The 16,584-nt window shown below is 32.8% G+C and overlaps 2 protein-coding genes across 2 annotated transcripts; both read left to right on the forward strand.

Moving 5' to 3' along the window:
* The first annotated feature begins 1,003 nt into the window (after positions 1-1,003).
* On the forward strand, positions 1,004-8,340 carry LOC125839598 (phosphatidate cytidylyltransferase 1-like). The gene is made up of 12 exons (XM_049518591.1): positions 1,004-1,039; positions 1,924-2,052; positions 2,588-2,841; positions 4,881-5,032; positions 5,246-5,387; positions 5,844-6,000; positions 6,260-6,307; positions 6,395-6,481; positions 7,246-7,374; positions 7,476-7,532; positions 7,889-7,972; positions 8,061-8,340. Exons 2-12 carry the CDS (start codon positions 1,978-1,980, stop codon positions 8,148-8,150), a joined length of 1,275 nt encoding a protein of 424 aa, XP_049374548.1. The 5' UTR covers positions 1,004-1,039; positions 1,924-1,977; the 3' UTR covers positions 8,151-8,340.
* Positions 8,341-9,298: 958 nt separating this feature from the next.
* On the forward strand, positions 9,299-10,018 carry LOC125839656 (PRA1 family protein D-like). The gene has a single exon (XM_049518650.1). It carries the CDS (start codon positions 9,344-9,346, stop codon positions 9,848-9,850), a length of 507 nt encoding a protein of 168 aa, XP_049374607.1. The 5' UTR covers positions 9,299-9,343; the 3' UTR covers positions 9,851-10,018.
* Positions 10,019-16,584: the final 6,566 nt, after the last annotated feature.

Raw genomic sequence — 16,584 nt, forward strand, 5'->3', positions numbered from 1 at the left:
CTAGTTTCTTTTGCCCCGCCATAAGTTTTCCAAAGTAAGATTAAGTTATAAATTTGTAAGTTTGTTTGCTTCCATAAATCAACAATATGACAAAGATTAAAAAAAAAGGAAATAAAATTTGAATCGATTCTATATTTGAAGAAAAAAAAAGCGAACAAGCAGTGGCGTTAATGGAAGAGGTGCCGAACAGGAAGAAATGGATATAATGACGGTGATAATGAAAAATATGAAAAACTACAATGATAATGATGGTTGGATAAAAAGCAAAGAAGAGGAAGAAGAAAGTTACTGGTGCGAGATTGCGGTGGCGACGGTGGTTGCTGCTTGGTGGTAAGGTGGAGGAGTAATGGCAGCAATCACAAGGAAGAAGAAAGGGGTTTTTTATTTTAAAAAGTCTAATTAGTTGCTTTCACACGCTCTTTGTCCGTGCATCACACTAAAAGGCAAAAAATGTTTAATTGATTCAAATTTGAAAGGGTAGAGGTGTTCAATAGGTACAAGCCTCAGTTTAAGTGTCTAAGTGAATTATGCGGACAACTTTAAGTGTCTGTCGATGACTTAAGCCTTTTTGTTTTCTTGCTTTTATTCTTTTGTTGTTATCGAAAAATGAGTATAAAGACAATGATGCCACTACTTATGGATTTATATTTATCTTTTAGTTGATAATTTAATATTCATTCGGTTCACTTTTACTTGTTCATTATATTAAAATTAGGGACTCATATTTTTATTGATTTAGCTTAAAATATTAAGAAACAGATTACCATTTATTTTTTAAAATTATCTTTAAAGAATTGAATTTTTTATATTAAAAGTTTAATATGATAAAATTATTATTTTATTTATTTCTATTTAATATATGCTAAGTTAATACTGGACAAGTAAAGACGACACACGTATTGCTTTAAGCCCATAAAAATCAGGAATATTCAAGAGGTTGGGTTTTAATTCTTTTGTTATAATCCAAATTTAGCAAAAAAAATAATACCAGAAAGCCCTTAACTCCTTCATTCTTGGAGTTCATATTTTGCTGCCACAGGTTCGATTTCTTTAATTTCTACTCTCTATGTTTAAATTTTAATTGGCTATGTTTTTTTGCCACTGTTAGCTTTTTTTGTTTTGAAAATTTTGTTTTTTTTTTTATGGTTGAAGAAGACCTTCTGTGCAAAACAGTATTTTGTTGCTATTTGTTGATTGAAACTGTCAAAAAATGTTGCTTTTTGATAATAAAGATTCAGTTTTGTTGCTATTTGTTGATTGAAACTGTCAAAAATTGTTGCTTTTTGATAAATAAAGATTCAGTTTTGTTGCTATTTGTGGATTGAAACTGTCAAAAATGTTGCTTTTGGTAATCAAGATTCAATTTTTTTTGCTATATTTGAGTATTTTGCTACTTATGTTGATTAGGGTTCATGAATTCTTGAATTTTTTTTATTGATTTTCTTGTGTGGGGTTCATAAAGGTTTGAACTTTCAGTTGCCAATGCACCTTCTCTGTATTTGATGTGTAGTTCTTTATCAGAGCTGCAATTTCAATGGTGTAACTGTAATTATGTTGTGTATTTGTATTCTTGAGCCTCATACACTCTACCCTCCCCAGAGCCCACTTGTGGGATTATACTGGGTATGTTGTTGTTGTTGAGCTTAGTGTATATCGTTAATTTATATATTGTTCTCTGTATATCCCATGAATTTGTTTGAATTTCCCAGGAGAAATAGTGATCTTCCAATTGCGCCATACAGTAAGATAGATGCCTGAATTGCTCTTTGACTTTATACACCCCAAAACGGGAATGAATTTTTTATTATTTTTTGAGTCAGAATGGATTGGTCATACCTATCCGATCAATTTGTTTATGACTGTCTTGCATTTGGCCAATTATAACTACTTTAGCTTCTATTTATTTATATTAAAATTTTCTAGGTGGTTTTAGGTATTCATGCATTAGTAGTATATTAAGGATTTGATACTGAAGCTATGCAAAAGGATACTAATTCTGGTGCTCCAGGAACACCTTCGCCACGATTACGTCGTCGCAGAGGATCAAATGAGGTGACTTTTTCCATTTTCTTTCAGTGTTTTTTTAGTGGTCGACTCCATTTGCTGCTTCATTTTTCCTGTTGCTCCTAGTTTGTTTAATCAGTTTAATTTGAAAATGAAAGTGTCCAGAGGGAACGGAACGGCATAGAGAGTTAATGTTCCTTTTGACAAAAGTAGTGTATTACTTCCTCTGTTCCATTTTATATTATGGTATTGATGAATAATATGTTTATGATATTGACTTGATTTTTTTGTATTGTATTAGTAGTAGACTAGTAGTGAAAAAATAATAATGAAGTCGTGGTCCGAAAGCATCTCATTAACCTTTAAAATTTGATTAATTAAATATTTCTTTTCTTTTAAATTGTGAAAGTGGTATAAACTATAAAATAAAATTTTCTGGTGTCAAACATGTTGGAATGTTTCAAGACAGAATCAGTGTCTTATAATTGGAATGAAAATACTAGGTTTTGGTTCGGAATCTTGTAGATGCTATGGGTCTCAATTTTTTCTGAAGTTCTTGTTCTCCCTCTTCCTGAAGTTTAAGGTCCTTGGGGAGGTTGTCAAAGCAAATGGAGCCCATATGCTTGTTGACGATAGAAACAAGTATAAGTCAATGTTGATCCGTCTATATTCAACTCTCTGGATGTTAGGTGGTTTTGCTTTCATCATTTACATGGGACATCTTTATATTTGGGCCATGGTAGTAGTTATACAAATCTTTATGGCAAAGGAGTTGTTCAATCTACTTAGGAAAGCGCATGAAGACAAGCAACTTCCTGGTTTCAGGCTATTAAACTGGTGAGCAAAATCATACTTGTATTTACCTTATCAAAGAATCATTCTTGTATTTATCATCCTGCTGAATTTTTTTTGACATCGGACTTCTTCTGAAGGCCATATATTTGTTCCATATTTTACTTCTTTTTAAGACACTTTTCATAGTGGGTAGTAGCGGCACCCAAGAGTGTGACCTAGTGGTCAATGAAGTGGATTGAATAACATGAGCTCTCAAGTTCAATTCCAGTAGAGATAAAAACACTAGGTGATTTCTACTGTCCTAGCCTTGGTGGATATAGTTACCTAGTACTTGTTGTTGGTTGGAGGTGGAAGGTATCCAATGAAATTAGTCGAGGTGCGCGCAAGCTGGCCTGGACACCACAATTATAAAAAAAAGACGTAGTAATCTGGTCGAGGTGCGCACAAGCATGCCTCCCTAGCTGTTGAGATCAAGAGTATGTGTCTAGATTTCTCTCGAAATGAAGTAATCTGATTTCTGTTGATCTTGAGCGAAGTTGCTGAGCAATGTTAACAAATTACTGTCTTCTATACTTAATAATCATTTAAATTCCTTCTGAGGAAGAGGCAAGAGCTCAGTCTAGTGAAGTGGAAAAATCAGCTATCACGGCGTTGTAAAGAGAAGAAATACTAAAGATATCATGAAACTGGTCTTGACAGATGAGTAACCCAACCAAGTATCCTTCCAAAATCTAATTTTCCAGTCATTGCCTAGTAGAAAACCATAATTTTCAGTTATTTGCCTCTATAAGAACGAATATGCTTCCAAACACCCGTGCCATGATGTGCTATTGACTCTTTTGTGCCCAGGATTACACAAACTGAACTTTTCAATGGATAATCTTCTCTCCACATGTTCTCTTTGTTCCAATGCCATTTCAAAATAAAAATTTCATTATGGTGCTTCAAGTTCTTAATCCCAAGACTCCTGTTCTTCCTCTTTTTTGATAGCATTGTCCCACTTGCCGAGACATAAAGAGTTGCCCTATTTGTCTCGGTTCCATAGGAGATCTCTTCTCAGCTTGTTAAAATGCTTTAAGATTGACACAAGTGAAGGAAAGAGGAACATGGTATAGGTGTGAAGAGCATCAAGAAAAATGATTTAAGAGTGACTCTTTCTCCTAAAGATAGGTACTACCATTTCCAATTTTCAGTTTTTTTCTCCATCTTTTCGACTATCCCATTCCAGATATTGATGGATTTGTCTTTTTCCCCCTCTAAGGTAATCCCAGATATATCTTGGGAAGAGAACAAATGTTGTACTGTAGGATGTTAGCTAGTTAGTGAATGTTTGCAACCTGATTTTCCGAAAGGAGAACTCTTTGAGAAGTTGATGTGAAGCCCTGCGAAGGCCGTGAAAGGTTCTGTTTCAACTTAATCATCCTATGATTTAAACTAGTAGATAATAATGTCAAGAGTGATTGAAGGGAAACAAAAACACAATTTCAGAAGGGAGAAAGGAACTTATTTGTACCTAGAAGGAAATAGGAGTTGATTGAGAGGTATATAGGCAAAGTCTGTTAAATTTTTAGAATAAAGTATAGACAAGGTCTGTTGGTGGATGGAAAGGGAAGAAAAATTTGTCAACAGATTATAGCTAAGACCGCATATGCTTCTGTGAGTTTGTCAGCTTGAGGGCACCAGAGTGTTATGCAGTAAATGGAAGAAATAAGACCATCTATACAAATGCTACTTACTCTAAAGCTTCAATAAGTTTGGTAGATCCATTCGTATACTTGAAATTTAAGGATAATGAGAAGTGTGGTTATCATCCCAAATTTGCCTGAATGCAGTTTTCTTGAATTGGATGTACAAAAGTTCATGGAGAAGGTACGCCTGACTGACCGACAGCCATCCTTCCAACAAAATCCAGCTATTCTAAAGTGGTTTCCTTTGTTGAGTGCCTTCATGAGTGATATATATTATTATATATGTACAATGTAGTCTGAGAAGCTTGAGAACTTATTTTACTAGATTGATACAATATCATATTGTTTACAGGTTCTTGTTTCTGTTTTTTCTTATTCTGCTATTGTCTCCAGGCACTTTTTCTTTACAGCACTGCTGTATGTATATGGACGCATCCTAAGCCAGAGGCTTGTCAACACAGTTACTTCTGACAAATTTTTATACAAGCTTGTTAGCAAATTAATCAAGTATCACATGGTCACGTGTTATTTCTTGTATATTGCAGGTTTGTACTTTTAGCATGCTCTTTGATTTAATGTTGTAAATCGACAATCACTTTTCCATTTTACAACACCCAAGACATATCAAATTACATATTGTTCAGTGTAGTGTTGTCCTAAATTTTTTCTGCTTTATTTTTTCGCTAGATGCATGATTTTGTGATACTGACTGCTGTACTACCTGTTTCTCTTTACTGTTATCACTCATTTGAAATCAGGTTTTATGTGGTTCATTCTGACTCTGAAGAAGAGGAGGTACAAGTATCAATTTGGCCAGTACGCTTGGACCCATATGATTCTGATTGTGGTGTTTACTCAGTCCTCTTTCACAGTAGCCAATATTTTCGAGGGAATTTTCTGGTAAGACAGCGTAAATCTGTTTCTTCCATTCTGAATAGATTTTCTATATCTTTTGTCGTTCACTTGTCGAGACTTTTTTTGATGCTGAAACTACTCTTTGGAGCCTCTCTGCCCTCCGCTTCTTCTAATTGTTGTGTTCTCTTTTTTGGCAAGCAATTATGGTGTGACCAACTTCAGGTTTTATTTTCTTTCTATAGCATGCATATAACTAGTCGAATGATACAGGGCTTCTTTTATGTTTATGGGAACTGACACACAATACCATATCTTTTTGGCCACTTTTCACAAGTTTGTGTTCTATTGATTTTCCCTTCGCTGAAGCTTGCCACAAAATTTGACAGGGATATGGAACTTCTTCCACTTCTTATTTCCATCTTTTTGGGCTGTTGAACTGAAATAATGCAACAAAATTTGACATGGATATAGAATTTCAAATAAAGGATTACTTTAATGCAGGTTCCTTCTTCCAGCATCGCTCATTGTCATAAATGATATAGCTGCTTATATATTTGGATTCTTCTTTGGAAAAACTCCTTTGATCAAGTTGTCTCCAAAGAAAACTTGGGAGGGATTTATTGGGGCATCAGTAACAACCATTATCTCCGCATTTCTGGTGAGTGGCTGGGTATTTTGGGAATTAGTGGATGAGTTGGAATGTTTGAGATTGTGTTAACTGTTACATGTTAGTATTTAGGTAGTCTCTCTTAACATAGCATTTGGGTTGTATGTCTTGTCATCATTATCCATGTACTCTCTCCCCTTCACTTGTATTTCCCACGCCTAATAAAGGTTTGTCTCCAACAGTGATTTGAGAGGGGTGTTTTTTTTCTCTTTATATTCTGCTAATTATTCTGCTATGTGCTAATGTGCAGCTTGCCAATATACTTGGTCGCTTCAGATGGCTAACATGTCCTAGGAAGGTAATATTTTAGGGTAATGTCTCTCCCAATTGGCTTGCGAATTTTCTCCTCGGTTTTGGAAAGCATAATCCATATTGGTTAATGCAGGATTTATCAACTGGGTGGCTTGATTGTGATCCTGGTCCACTGTTTAAACCAGATTATTTTACTGTACCAGAGTGGTTTCCTTCATGGGTAAGTGAATTTCCGTCAAATCTGGACTTTTTGAAGTTTTTCTCTTTTGCTTAGTCACTACTTGCATATTTTACTATTTTAGTGACTTTGGTAGAACCTTGTATCATTTCAAGTGATGCGTTATCTCCTCCTTTCTTCTTCCAACTATCGTTGGTTATCAAGCTTTTTCCTTACATCTTGGAGGATGGAGTGTCGGTTTAGGGCTTTAGGCAATGTTCTCTTTCTCAAAGTATGTTGAAGCTAGTGTGATATAACTAATTAACTATCTGTGTCCCATTTTCATCCTACTTTGATGGTTATATATTAGTATTGATGTTTTTTATTTAATGGAAAGTGGGTATAAATTTGGTGAGTGCTTTACTTTCTGAAAACTGTAAACCAATTTCGCACATATCTCGAGCAATCATCGGGCAGTCTTCCAGTCTATTTGGACATTTTACCATGATAGTTCTGCTCAGAAAGGTTGATCAAATGGTCTCATGTCAAGTGTTGTAGTCGTTCACAACTGGGAATTGAGATCTCCATGTTCTTATCACTCCGCGCTCAGCCATCATGCCATTACTTTGGGAACCTGATAAGTGTGCCTCATAAAATGGATCTAATGAATTTTTTATTTAAATTATTAGACATTATAAAAGTTATTTTCATCTTCTTTATGCTTGTGTTATTATTATTCAGCTTTCTGAAGTCGATTCAAATCCTTATTAGTTGAGCCATCATGGGGATAATAAATTGAGGTCCCTCACTAATTCTTGCTGCTGCAGTTTCCTTGGAGAGAGATCTCTGTTTTGCCTGTGCAATGGCATGCTGTGTGGCTTGGCTTGTTTGCATCAATCATAGCGCCTTTTGGAGGCTTTTTTGCTAGTGGATTTAAGAGGGCCTTCAAGATCAAGGTTCAATGTTTATCCCCTTTTTTTTTATAGTATAGGTGTCTTAGTGGGATCATTAACTCTACGTTGTATTTATAAAGTTCTTCTCTTTTTCTGTGTTGTAGGATTTTGGTGATAGTATACCTGGACATGGTGGCATGACAGATAGAATGGATTGTCAGGTGAGCTAAATGAAATATGTCTCTCTATATACACATATTGTCAGACACAATTTATGGACTGCACCCCCCGTCGAAGATATGAAGTCTCATTGTCTTCCAAGTTTCTCACTCTTCATGAAATTGGGCATATAAGTTAATTCGAGAACATATTGTTGCGGTGAGTGTGGGGTGGTGGTGTTGAAGGGGTCCAAAAGGAGGAGAATCAAAAGCCATGTATGCTGATGTTTTAATTGTACCTTATTAGTATTTCCTCAGACTGATCGATTTCTCCTTCTCCTATTCTGTCCAATTAGTAGTGCTTTCTACTAGTTATCTGAACTATCAGTTTGGAGATTCTTATGTGTATGTTCATGCAGATGGTGATGGCCGTTTTCGCATATATCTATCATCAGTCTTTTGTGGCGCCTCAGAACTTGTCAGTTGAGATGATCTTAGATCAGGTACGCGCCTCAACTTACATTTTAGTTCAATAAATTCCTCGTTGAGGTCTACCGTTATAGCTGATATCCTTACTCCATACGATGTTAGATAATAATGAACCTGACCTTTGAGGAACAGCAACTTCTGTACTCGAAACTTGGGCAGATCATCCAGGACAAGATGTTTGGAGAATCTTGAGAACATCAGATAAGCAAAGCTTGTATAATTATTGTAGCTTTTAGATAAGCATATCTTGTATGTGTTTTTCTTTTTTTCGGTTAGCTCATTGCTCTCGGCTTTTCGCGCATTGTACAGTGCTCTTGGTTATTATATTCTTTAGTAGTTCAGTGCATCCCCTACTGTATTGACCAAATTATAGGGCATGGTGAGGCATCATCATATATATATATATATATATGAAGTCTTGTAAATGATTGATTCAAAAAAGTTGCATACTGTTCACAAGTTTTGCTTCTTTTAGCTTATGAAATTGGTTCATTTATTTACTTATCTCTCTTCTTTTTATATTTAAAAGAAGACATGCCAAAAATTCTACACTAGTCATAGACTAATTAGATTGCATAACCAATATGCATATTGCGTTGTGGTGTAGTGGTGAGACTGCTCCACCCTTAATCAGAGTTTCGGGTGAACTCTAGATATGGAGAAAATCATGTTGGGAGTGTCACTCTTGAATTAGCCCTGCATTGCTCTTGAATTAGCCTTGCATTGCGCAATCCAAATTTAATTGGAGCTTCATTGTAGGCTCCGAATACCGAGGGGAAAATCCAAAAAAAATTAGATATATAATCCAATTTTTAGCACTATTCATAGTAAGGAAAAATGCCATTTGACTTTTCAACACACTAATTGAACCAAACGTCTAAACTATTAACTAGCAAGATTTGTCAAAATTTATGATTTATTAATTCCAGTTGAGTTCTTTGACGGTCATAAAAGTCTCCTTAAATAAAAAATAACAAAAAAAAACCTCCTCCTTTCCTTCCTTTGCTTCTAAATATAAAACTCGTGAATCCTCGTTTATATTGTTAAAGGATAAGTTTTTAACTAGTCAATCTAAAATAGAATAAAGTTTATAACCCGATCATTAAAAATTTTTGAAGCCTTGTTTAAAGCTGGATTTCAAAGTAATTATATTTTCAAACTTTGACTTTTAAGTCTAATAGTAAAGATAATGGACTATTTTGGACCTTTTCTCGAAAGTTTAGGTTCTAAATCGATATTTAGCAATATATTTGGGGTGCAATTGAAGACAATAGAAAAACCATAAATCCAAGTTTACTTACAAACCCATTTACTTCAGGTGTTCTTATTCCTCGTTTACCGAATCAGCTCCATTTCCGACCCGAAAAAAAAGAGTAAACTTTCCGATGTCTTCACCTCCACCGGACGCCGGAACAGTCGCCGCCGTCGCCGTCCGACCGTGGCCGTTATTCATAGATATAGCCGCCCTCAGCCTCCCAATCTCAGTATCCGACGCAACTTATCGGATCAATAAAAACCTCCGCTACTTCGCGGGTAATTACGCGCTAATCATCCTCTCTATCCTATTAATCTCCTTAATTGTCCGGCCAATTTTACTTGTGTTGTTCCTAATCATCTTTGTCGGTTGGATTTACCTTTACTTCTCTCGTAATGAACCTTTGGAGCTGTTCGGTTTCGATATCGATGATAAGTTCGTGTTAGGGTTTTTGACTTTGGTGACTCTTGTTGCCTTGCTGGTTGCTAAAATTTGGATGAACATCTTCGTCTCGATTGGCTTTGGAATTGTGATTATGTGTGTTCACGGTTCACTTAGGGCTCCGGAAGATCAGGAGGATTCGCCGTATGGTGCTTTGCTATCGGAGAGTCCGAGAGGAAATTATTCTATCGTTTGAGTTTCATGATTGATGTAGGTAAATTGTTTTCCTCATCGGGATGTGGTTGAATTGTAGGAAAAACTTGAGTTGATTATTGTAACTAGTATTGTTCAATTGATGAAATTGGTTTGATGAAGTTCTCAAAATGCAGAGAGTTGAATATATGAAAATTGCGGATTTTATCTTCTTTGATGCAGTTGAATTCATTTGTTAGAAAATAAAGTGGTAATTTTTGTATTTTTTGCTAAGTGATTCTTATGGGCTAGAGATAAACTGTGAAACTTAGTTTAGATTGGAAATGATAGCTTCATTGCCATTAATGTTTGAGATGGTGAATACTAGACCAAGAGGAGACTATACTAATGGTTGAATTTCAAGGCTTAGTTTTTTTGAATTGGTATGTGGTTGAGTTTAGTGAAAATTTGAGTTGGCTAGTGTAATTAGTATCATTAAACAGATGAAATTGCTGGTTGAAGCTTTCACATGCAGAGAGTTGAATTGATGAAAAGATTGAGGCTTTTCATCTTTTCTTGATGTAGTTGGATTCTCTATTGGGAAATAAAATGGTTATGTTTCTCATATTTTGTATAATGATTGTTTTGTGCTAGATATAGGTTGCAGACCTAAAATAAATAAATGATACGATCCATCCATAATTAGGTGAGGTTGTTCAAACAATTAAACATTTGGCGTCAAATGTTTCCTTGTGCTTAGTCCAAGAAAAAAAATATGCATGCATGTAAGGAGCTGTATTGCAGTCCAAAGTAAATACGTAAGTAAAAGTGTCTTCTTTCTAATAGTTTAAGCAGATGACATAGTTAACATAATTTAACAAGTGCAGCTGCGAGAAGTTAGTTTGGATTGGAAGTAACTAGTTGCATAGACAGTGAAAAGTGAAAAATGCTTCTGTTGTTTTTCTGGTGCATGACATGGATATGAATGGTTGTTTAGTCGTAAAAGCTTGGTTGACTATCATTTTAGAGTTGGTTGATTTGGAGTTAGATGGAATTGTAGGTTTGTATCCAGTTCTAGGTAACTCTGATTGTCACGTTGGTTCTATAAGCTTACTCTGCTAGTACTTTTTTCTTGCCTATTGTTGATAGTGGGTTATTTATAGGTGGATATTTGTTTCAACTGATAAACCCATAAACACAAATAGGAGGATATTAATTTTCAATAGAAAAATAAAATAAAAACTCTGATTTTGTTTTTCAGTAGAAATAGAGGGTATATGTCTCAATGGTATGGTAGTTCGTAATTCTTCGTTTTACATTTCAAAAATTGTGTTAAAAGAAATAGTATATCTAAACCATCTTGTGTTTAATGGGACTGCAAGAGTGAAAGATGAAGACACTCCGGAATTCTAATTTTGCTTCTCTTGCTTAGAACTCAGTATATGTGTGTGTGATTCTGCTTTCTGTTGCCTGTTCCTTTTAGTAGCTCTATTCTTATAGCGCCAACATGTGCATTGTTTTAAGTTTGGCTGAGAACCTCTAGACCTATAGCTTTTAGCATGAGTTGGAGTGGAAATTGGTATTTCATTTGCCTTCTAGGTTCAAATTCTTTTTTCATCATACCTGCATTATATTTCCAGCCTGGTTGGGACCTCAAACACTGTAGACTAAGCATGAGTTGAACAGAAACCAGCAGTTCCACTTGCCTTCTAGGTTCAAATTCCTGTTTATCCTGTTCTACAACCCCCCCCCAAACCCAAGATCTGTGAAGGAGCTGAAGTTAATTGGTGACCTGCTGGAAGCACCTTCTTGATTCGGAGACTGAGGGAGGCTAAATTTGTACATTAAGTTCCTTCAGACACATAGTGCACCTTCAAAGAGGCTGCCCCTGGGTGTGTTAATTGAAAGTGCTCCAAGTCTTGTGTCATGCCTCATTGGCAAGGCACAGACCCTGCAGTCCGCAAGGTCATTTAGTATCAATACATAATTAGCTTGTATTCCTAGAAAACCCCTATTCCTTCTACCTCAAATCAGAACATCTGGAGCCCAAATATCACTCTCTTCGTCGAACCATCTTCACTTGCTTTGTTGGGTAAGGTAATTCTTTTACAAAAGCTGTCTGCTATCGACTACATTTTGTTCTATTCTTGATCTCTTGCATCCTCAATCTTGCAAAGTTGATTCTTTGTTGCCTGTTGATAAATTCTCTTTATTTGTAGCTTGTTCTTGTGTTAAAATCTTCCCCATGTTAAATGCACTGGTACTGTATCTGACTCTGGTCTCTAGTCTTTCTATATGAATGGTTCATCTTGAACTGGTTCTTTCAGTTGCTTATTCTCATCTTTTTTCGTTCTTTCCATGGGATAGATGAACAACTTTTTTTGAACCCATCAAGATGCAAAAACTCTCAACAGAAGTAAATCTGTTGTGTCCTGCTAGTAGAAATTGAAACATTTTGCTAAAATTTGCATCATAACCTTATTAGAGGTACTTGAATGGTTGATTTGTTAATGAAGGTTTATTTGAGATATCTGCTTAAATGTGGAGAAGCTTCACTTATAAACAAAAGAACAGTAAAGGAGAATAAGAATCTTATTTCTCCTTTTTTGGTAGTTGGAATCAGGGGCGGAGCTAGAGGGACAAAAGAATTTTATCCGAACCCTGTTTATACGAAAATTATGCTACATATACAAAGATTAAATTATTTTTTAAAGTAAATATATATATAGTAAATGTTCAACTTTTTTGGTGAAAATTCTACCTGTCGAATGAAATCCATCTTCGTTCAGAATCACATTCGACCCATTTGGTAGTAGTGAGGTTGTGCCACCCCTTCACCACCAAAATATAGTTTGTTTCATTGGTGGTGGCCGGAAGGTTGGCAAAATGAAATAACGTTTTGGGGGAAATATTAAAATTTCACGTACAAGTAACATATCGATGTAATATTCAAAATCTTAAATATGTTTGGCAATATTTGTCATCCTAGCCAACTATATATCACACATATGACACAAAATATACAGTGTTTAAATAGAAATTTGTCATTGGTTGATAACAAACAATGACTTATGATGCACCTCTTTTGTTAAATGACTCGATAGTATCATTGAAAGAGAAAATACGTCTTTAATAGTAAAATTCATGGTATAAATAATCTATTACACGGTTACATGAAATTTCATAATTATCGAGTAACCCAACTCTCTCAACTTGTTCAAGGAATCAAAAGAAAAATGAAACGAAAATATTGAATAAGATATTTTACGAGAGTATATTCCTTTTCACACCTTAAAAGGTGTGTTTTTTTTCCCTCAAATCTTCGTCTTTGAATAAAATATGTGCAATGTAAGTCACGTGGGCTGCGTTATGTGCTAGCGAGAGATAATCATTAAGTATATGAAAATATAATTAAAGTGCGCGAGAATAGAATGAAAAGTGCACGAGAATAGAAGGAGATATTACCATTTTTTTATTAAAAAAACTTGCAAACCAAAAATGGTGAAGATAAAAAGATATTATAACATTAAGTGACATTCATTTTGTTAGTAGTTCAAGGAGAAAACAAATAGATATATGCAATAAATTCTTTTATTAATTTATTTATTTTATTTCACATTCTTAGCAATGTAATTTGAAAAATGAACATCACAATCAAGTTTTGATTGATATATAAACAATGCATATGCTTCACATTTTTGTTAAATGACTCGATTGTAATGAAGAAAGAGGAAAAATGCATTTTACGTATCAATTCTTGATTGAAGAAAGAGGAAAAATGCATTTTAGTCTAAAATATTAAAAAAGTGTTTTGACACATCTCTTTAGCCAATGATCCTATTTATCTTTTTTATTTTTTTTATTTTATTGTTGTAATTTTACTATATTTCTATGTATTCTTACTATTAAGAAAATGTGTTAATTACTATTTTCTTCATTAATTTCTATTATTTATTATAAGAATTTAAATACCTCAAACCTTACTACTCCACTTATTTCTATTATTTATTGTAATTTAAAGGCAAAAATATTTATCACTTAAATCTTTCATTTTCTACTTAAAGAGTGTAAGTTTACTAAAATAGAGTAGTCTAATGAAATGTCATTTCAAATAGCTTGAAGAAAATTAGACCATCCATTTTAACTCTCCTAATTATGAGATTTTTTTTTATCTAATTTCAATAATCTAAAATATTTACGTAATTAGTCAATTAAATAATAAGATAATTGATCACTAAATAAATTTAAAAAATGGAAATGCATAACTCTCTAAAAAAAAATCAACATCCATTTATATTATACATTTCAGGATGAACCTATGATTAAAGTTAGCAATAAAAAAGTTGCAATAGTAAAAAAATATAATTTTTTAAATTTTTTCCATATGCTCTTATTTATTATATTAGTTTAAAAAATAAAAGTCACAATTATTATTATTTATTGTCCAAATTTTTCATATTCTTTATTATTATTTTTTTAATGTAATTTTTATTGTCACAACTAGTGAAAAAATAATAATAAAGAATATGAAAAAATTTTAGTCTAATTTTTATTGTCACAATGTATAAATTTGGACAGTAAATAATAAAATTGATATTTATTGTCACAATTAGTAGAGTAATTAATATTTCGTAAAAAAAATTACATTAAATTTTTTTAATAATAAAGAATATAAACAATTAGTCCAAATTGTTTATATAAAGAATACAATAAATTAAAAAATAATTATTCACCAACATGAGTTGTGGTGCACTAATGGGAGTGTTTCACCCTTAACCAGAGGTTTCGGGTTCGAGACCTGGGTATGGAGAAAATCTTGTTGGGAGCGCCATCCTCGAATGGGCTTTGCAGTGCGCGATCCGGATTTAATCGAAGCTCCAATGTGGGCTCCAGACACCAGGTGGGAAAGCAAAAAAAAAAAAATTATTCCAAAATTTTCTTATTCTTTATTATTATTATTTTTAATTTATTGTCCAAATTTTTTCCATATGTTCTTATTTATTATATTAGTTTAATAATATAACTTCTACTTTCTTTCTTCAATCTAGAATTACACTTTCTATGCTTTTCATATGAAAGTTTTGTGTATATATATATAAAACAAAGTTTAGGCAATTCATTTTATCAATTACGTACACTAATTGATATGCTCATATTTTAAAGTAATAATTATAAAAAATTTAAAATATAAGTAAGAGAAATTACATGAACTCTAAATTTATATAGGTAAATAAATTTATAAAAGTAAATAGTATTATATAAAGAAAAATATTAGCAAAATAACTTAAATAATTTAAAACACCTAAAAATGAGATAGCAACGTATAAAAAATTGGCACATAAAAAAATATGTCTCCATATTGTTTCAAGGAAAATTATAATTCTCTTTTTATTTTTCTTGAAACTAATTTTTTTTTTCTTTTATTGTTATTTTCTATTTGATTTTTTCATATATACATTTTAGTATTGCAATTTCTTATTTTTTTTTTATATCAACTAATAGAAAAAAAAATTTGACCGCGCGTACTAGTTAATTAACAATAAACATGAAATAATAACAAATTTTATTGTGTATTTATCATGAACCAATCAAGAATTGACAAGACAACTATTTTATTATTTCATAAGCGTTATGATTAATTAACTTGCTTGCCAAAAAAAATTATATGTATGATACATTTTTCCTCTTTCTTCATTACAATCGAGTCATTTAACAAAAATGTAGAGCATATGCATTGTTTATATATCAATCAAAACTTGATTGTGATATTCATTTTTCAAATTACATTGCTAAGAACGTGAAATAAATAAATTCATAAAAGAATTTATTGCATATGTCTACTTGTTTTCTCCTTGAACTAGTAACAAATAGATAATCGATATGAATGCCACTTAAGATCATATATCTTTTTATCTTCACTATTTTTGGTTTGCAAGTTTTTTTAATAAAAAAACGGTAACATCTTATTTTATTCTCGTGCACTTTGACTATATTTTCAGATACTTAATGATTATCTCTCGCTGGCACAAAACTTACTCCACGTGACTTACATTGCTTATTTCATTTTTTAACCAGGTAGTTTTAAAAATAATAATCTCATGATTCGCATAATCTAGAAATTGCTTATAAAAATTTATTAACTTTAAATTATAGATCTGCCTCAATATAGGACTATCCATCATACAAGTTGATCGATAAAAAACAACATATACTCAACGATAAAAAATGAGTAGCAAGTAAATTGGCCTAGGAATAATCCAACAAAAAGAATAGGGTAAAACAAACAAGAAAAGCCCATAGTATACATAGGTTCTTCACTAAAACTTAGAAAGGGTGAAGTTTTATTGTATCATTCATGGTATTAAAAGCCATGGAAGAAATAGTTGAGCTTCACTATTATTATTATTATTATTAACATAAAACTAATTTTGTCCTTATCATTATTTTTTGTAATTCAAAAAACCTTTTCACACCTATTAATTATCCAAATTATAATAATCCAAAGATTCAAACTTCTTAAAAAAAATTTACTTCTTCCCAAAACGGCAAAACCTGCCGCTTCCCCTTTTTCTTTATATCCTTCTTTCTTTCTTTGTATTTTTTTTCTATATCAAGAATCAAGAATCAAGAAAATAAGGTACTTAAATTTTTTTAATTTTTTTTTCTCTTTGTATGATTTTTTTTAATATATGGTTTATACGCAAAAATTGGAGTGTATATGTTTATAATTATGGAAAAAATATATTTGATTTTAGTTTCCTTTTCATTAGATTTTTCTTTTGCAGTGTTTGAAGGAAG

The sequence above is a fragment of the Solanum verrucosum genome, unplaced genomic scaffold, assembly GCF_900185275.1.
Source record: "Solanum verrucosum unplaced genomic scaffold, falcon-dt-bn FXZP01000306.1, whole genome shotgun sequence".
In the NCBI taxonomy this organism is placed as follows: domain Eukaryota; kingdom Viridiplantae; phylum Streptophyta; class Magnoliopsida; order Solanales; family Solanaceae; genus Solanum; species Solanum verrucosum.

Coding starts and splice junctions, on each gene's coding strand:
- LOC125839656 (XM_049518650.1), top strand. CDS start 9,344: ATGTCTTCACCTCCACCGGACGCCGGAACAGTCGCCGCCGTCGCCGTC.
- LOC125839598 (XM_049518591.1), top strand. CDS start 1,978: ATGCAAAAGGATACTAATTCTGGTGCTCCAGGAACACCTTCGCCACGA. Junction 5,388..5,843: donor ATTTTCGAGGGAATTTTCTG/GTAAGACAGCGT, acceptor ACTTTAATGCAG/GTTCCTTCTTCCAGCATCGC. Junction 6,001..6,259: donor CCATTATCTCCGCATTTCTG/GTGAGTGGCTGG, acceptor GCTAATGTGCAG/CTTGCCAATATACTTGGTCG.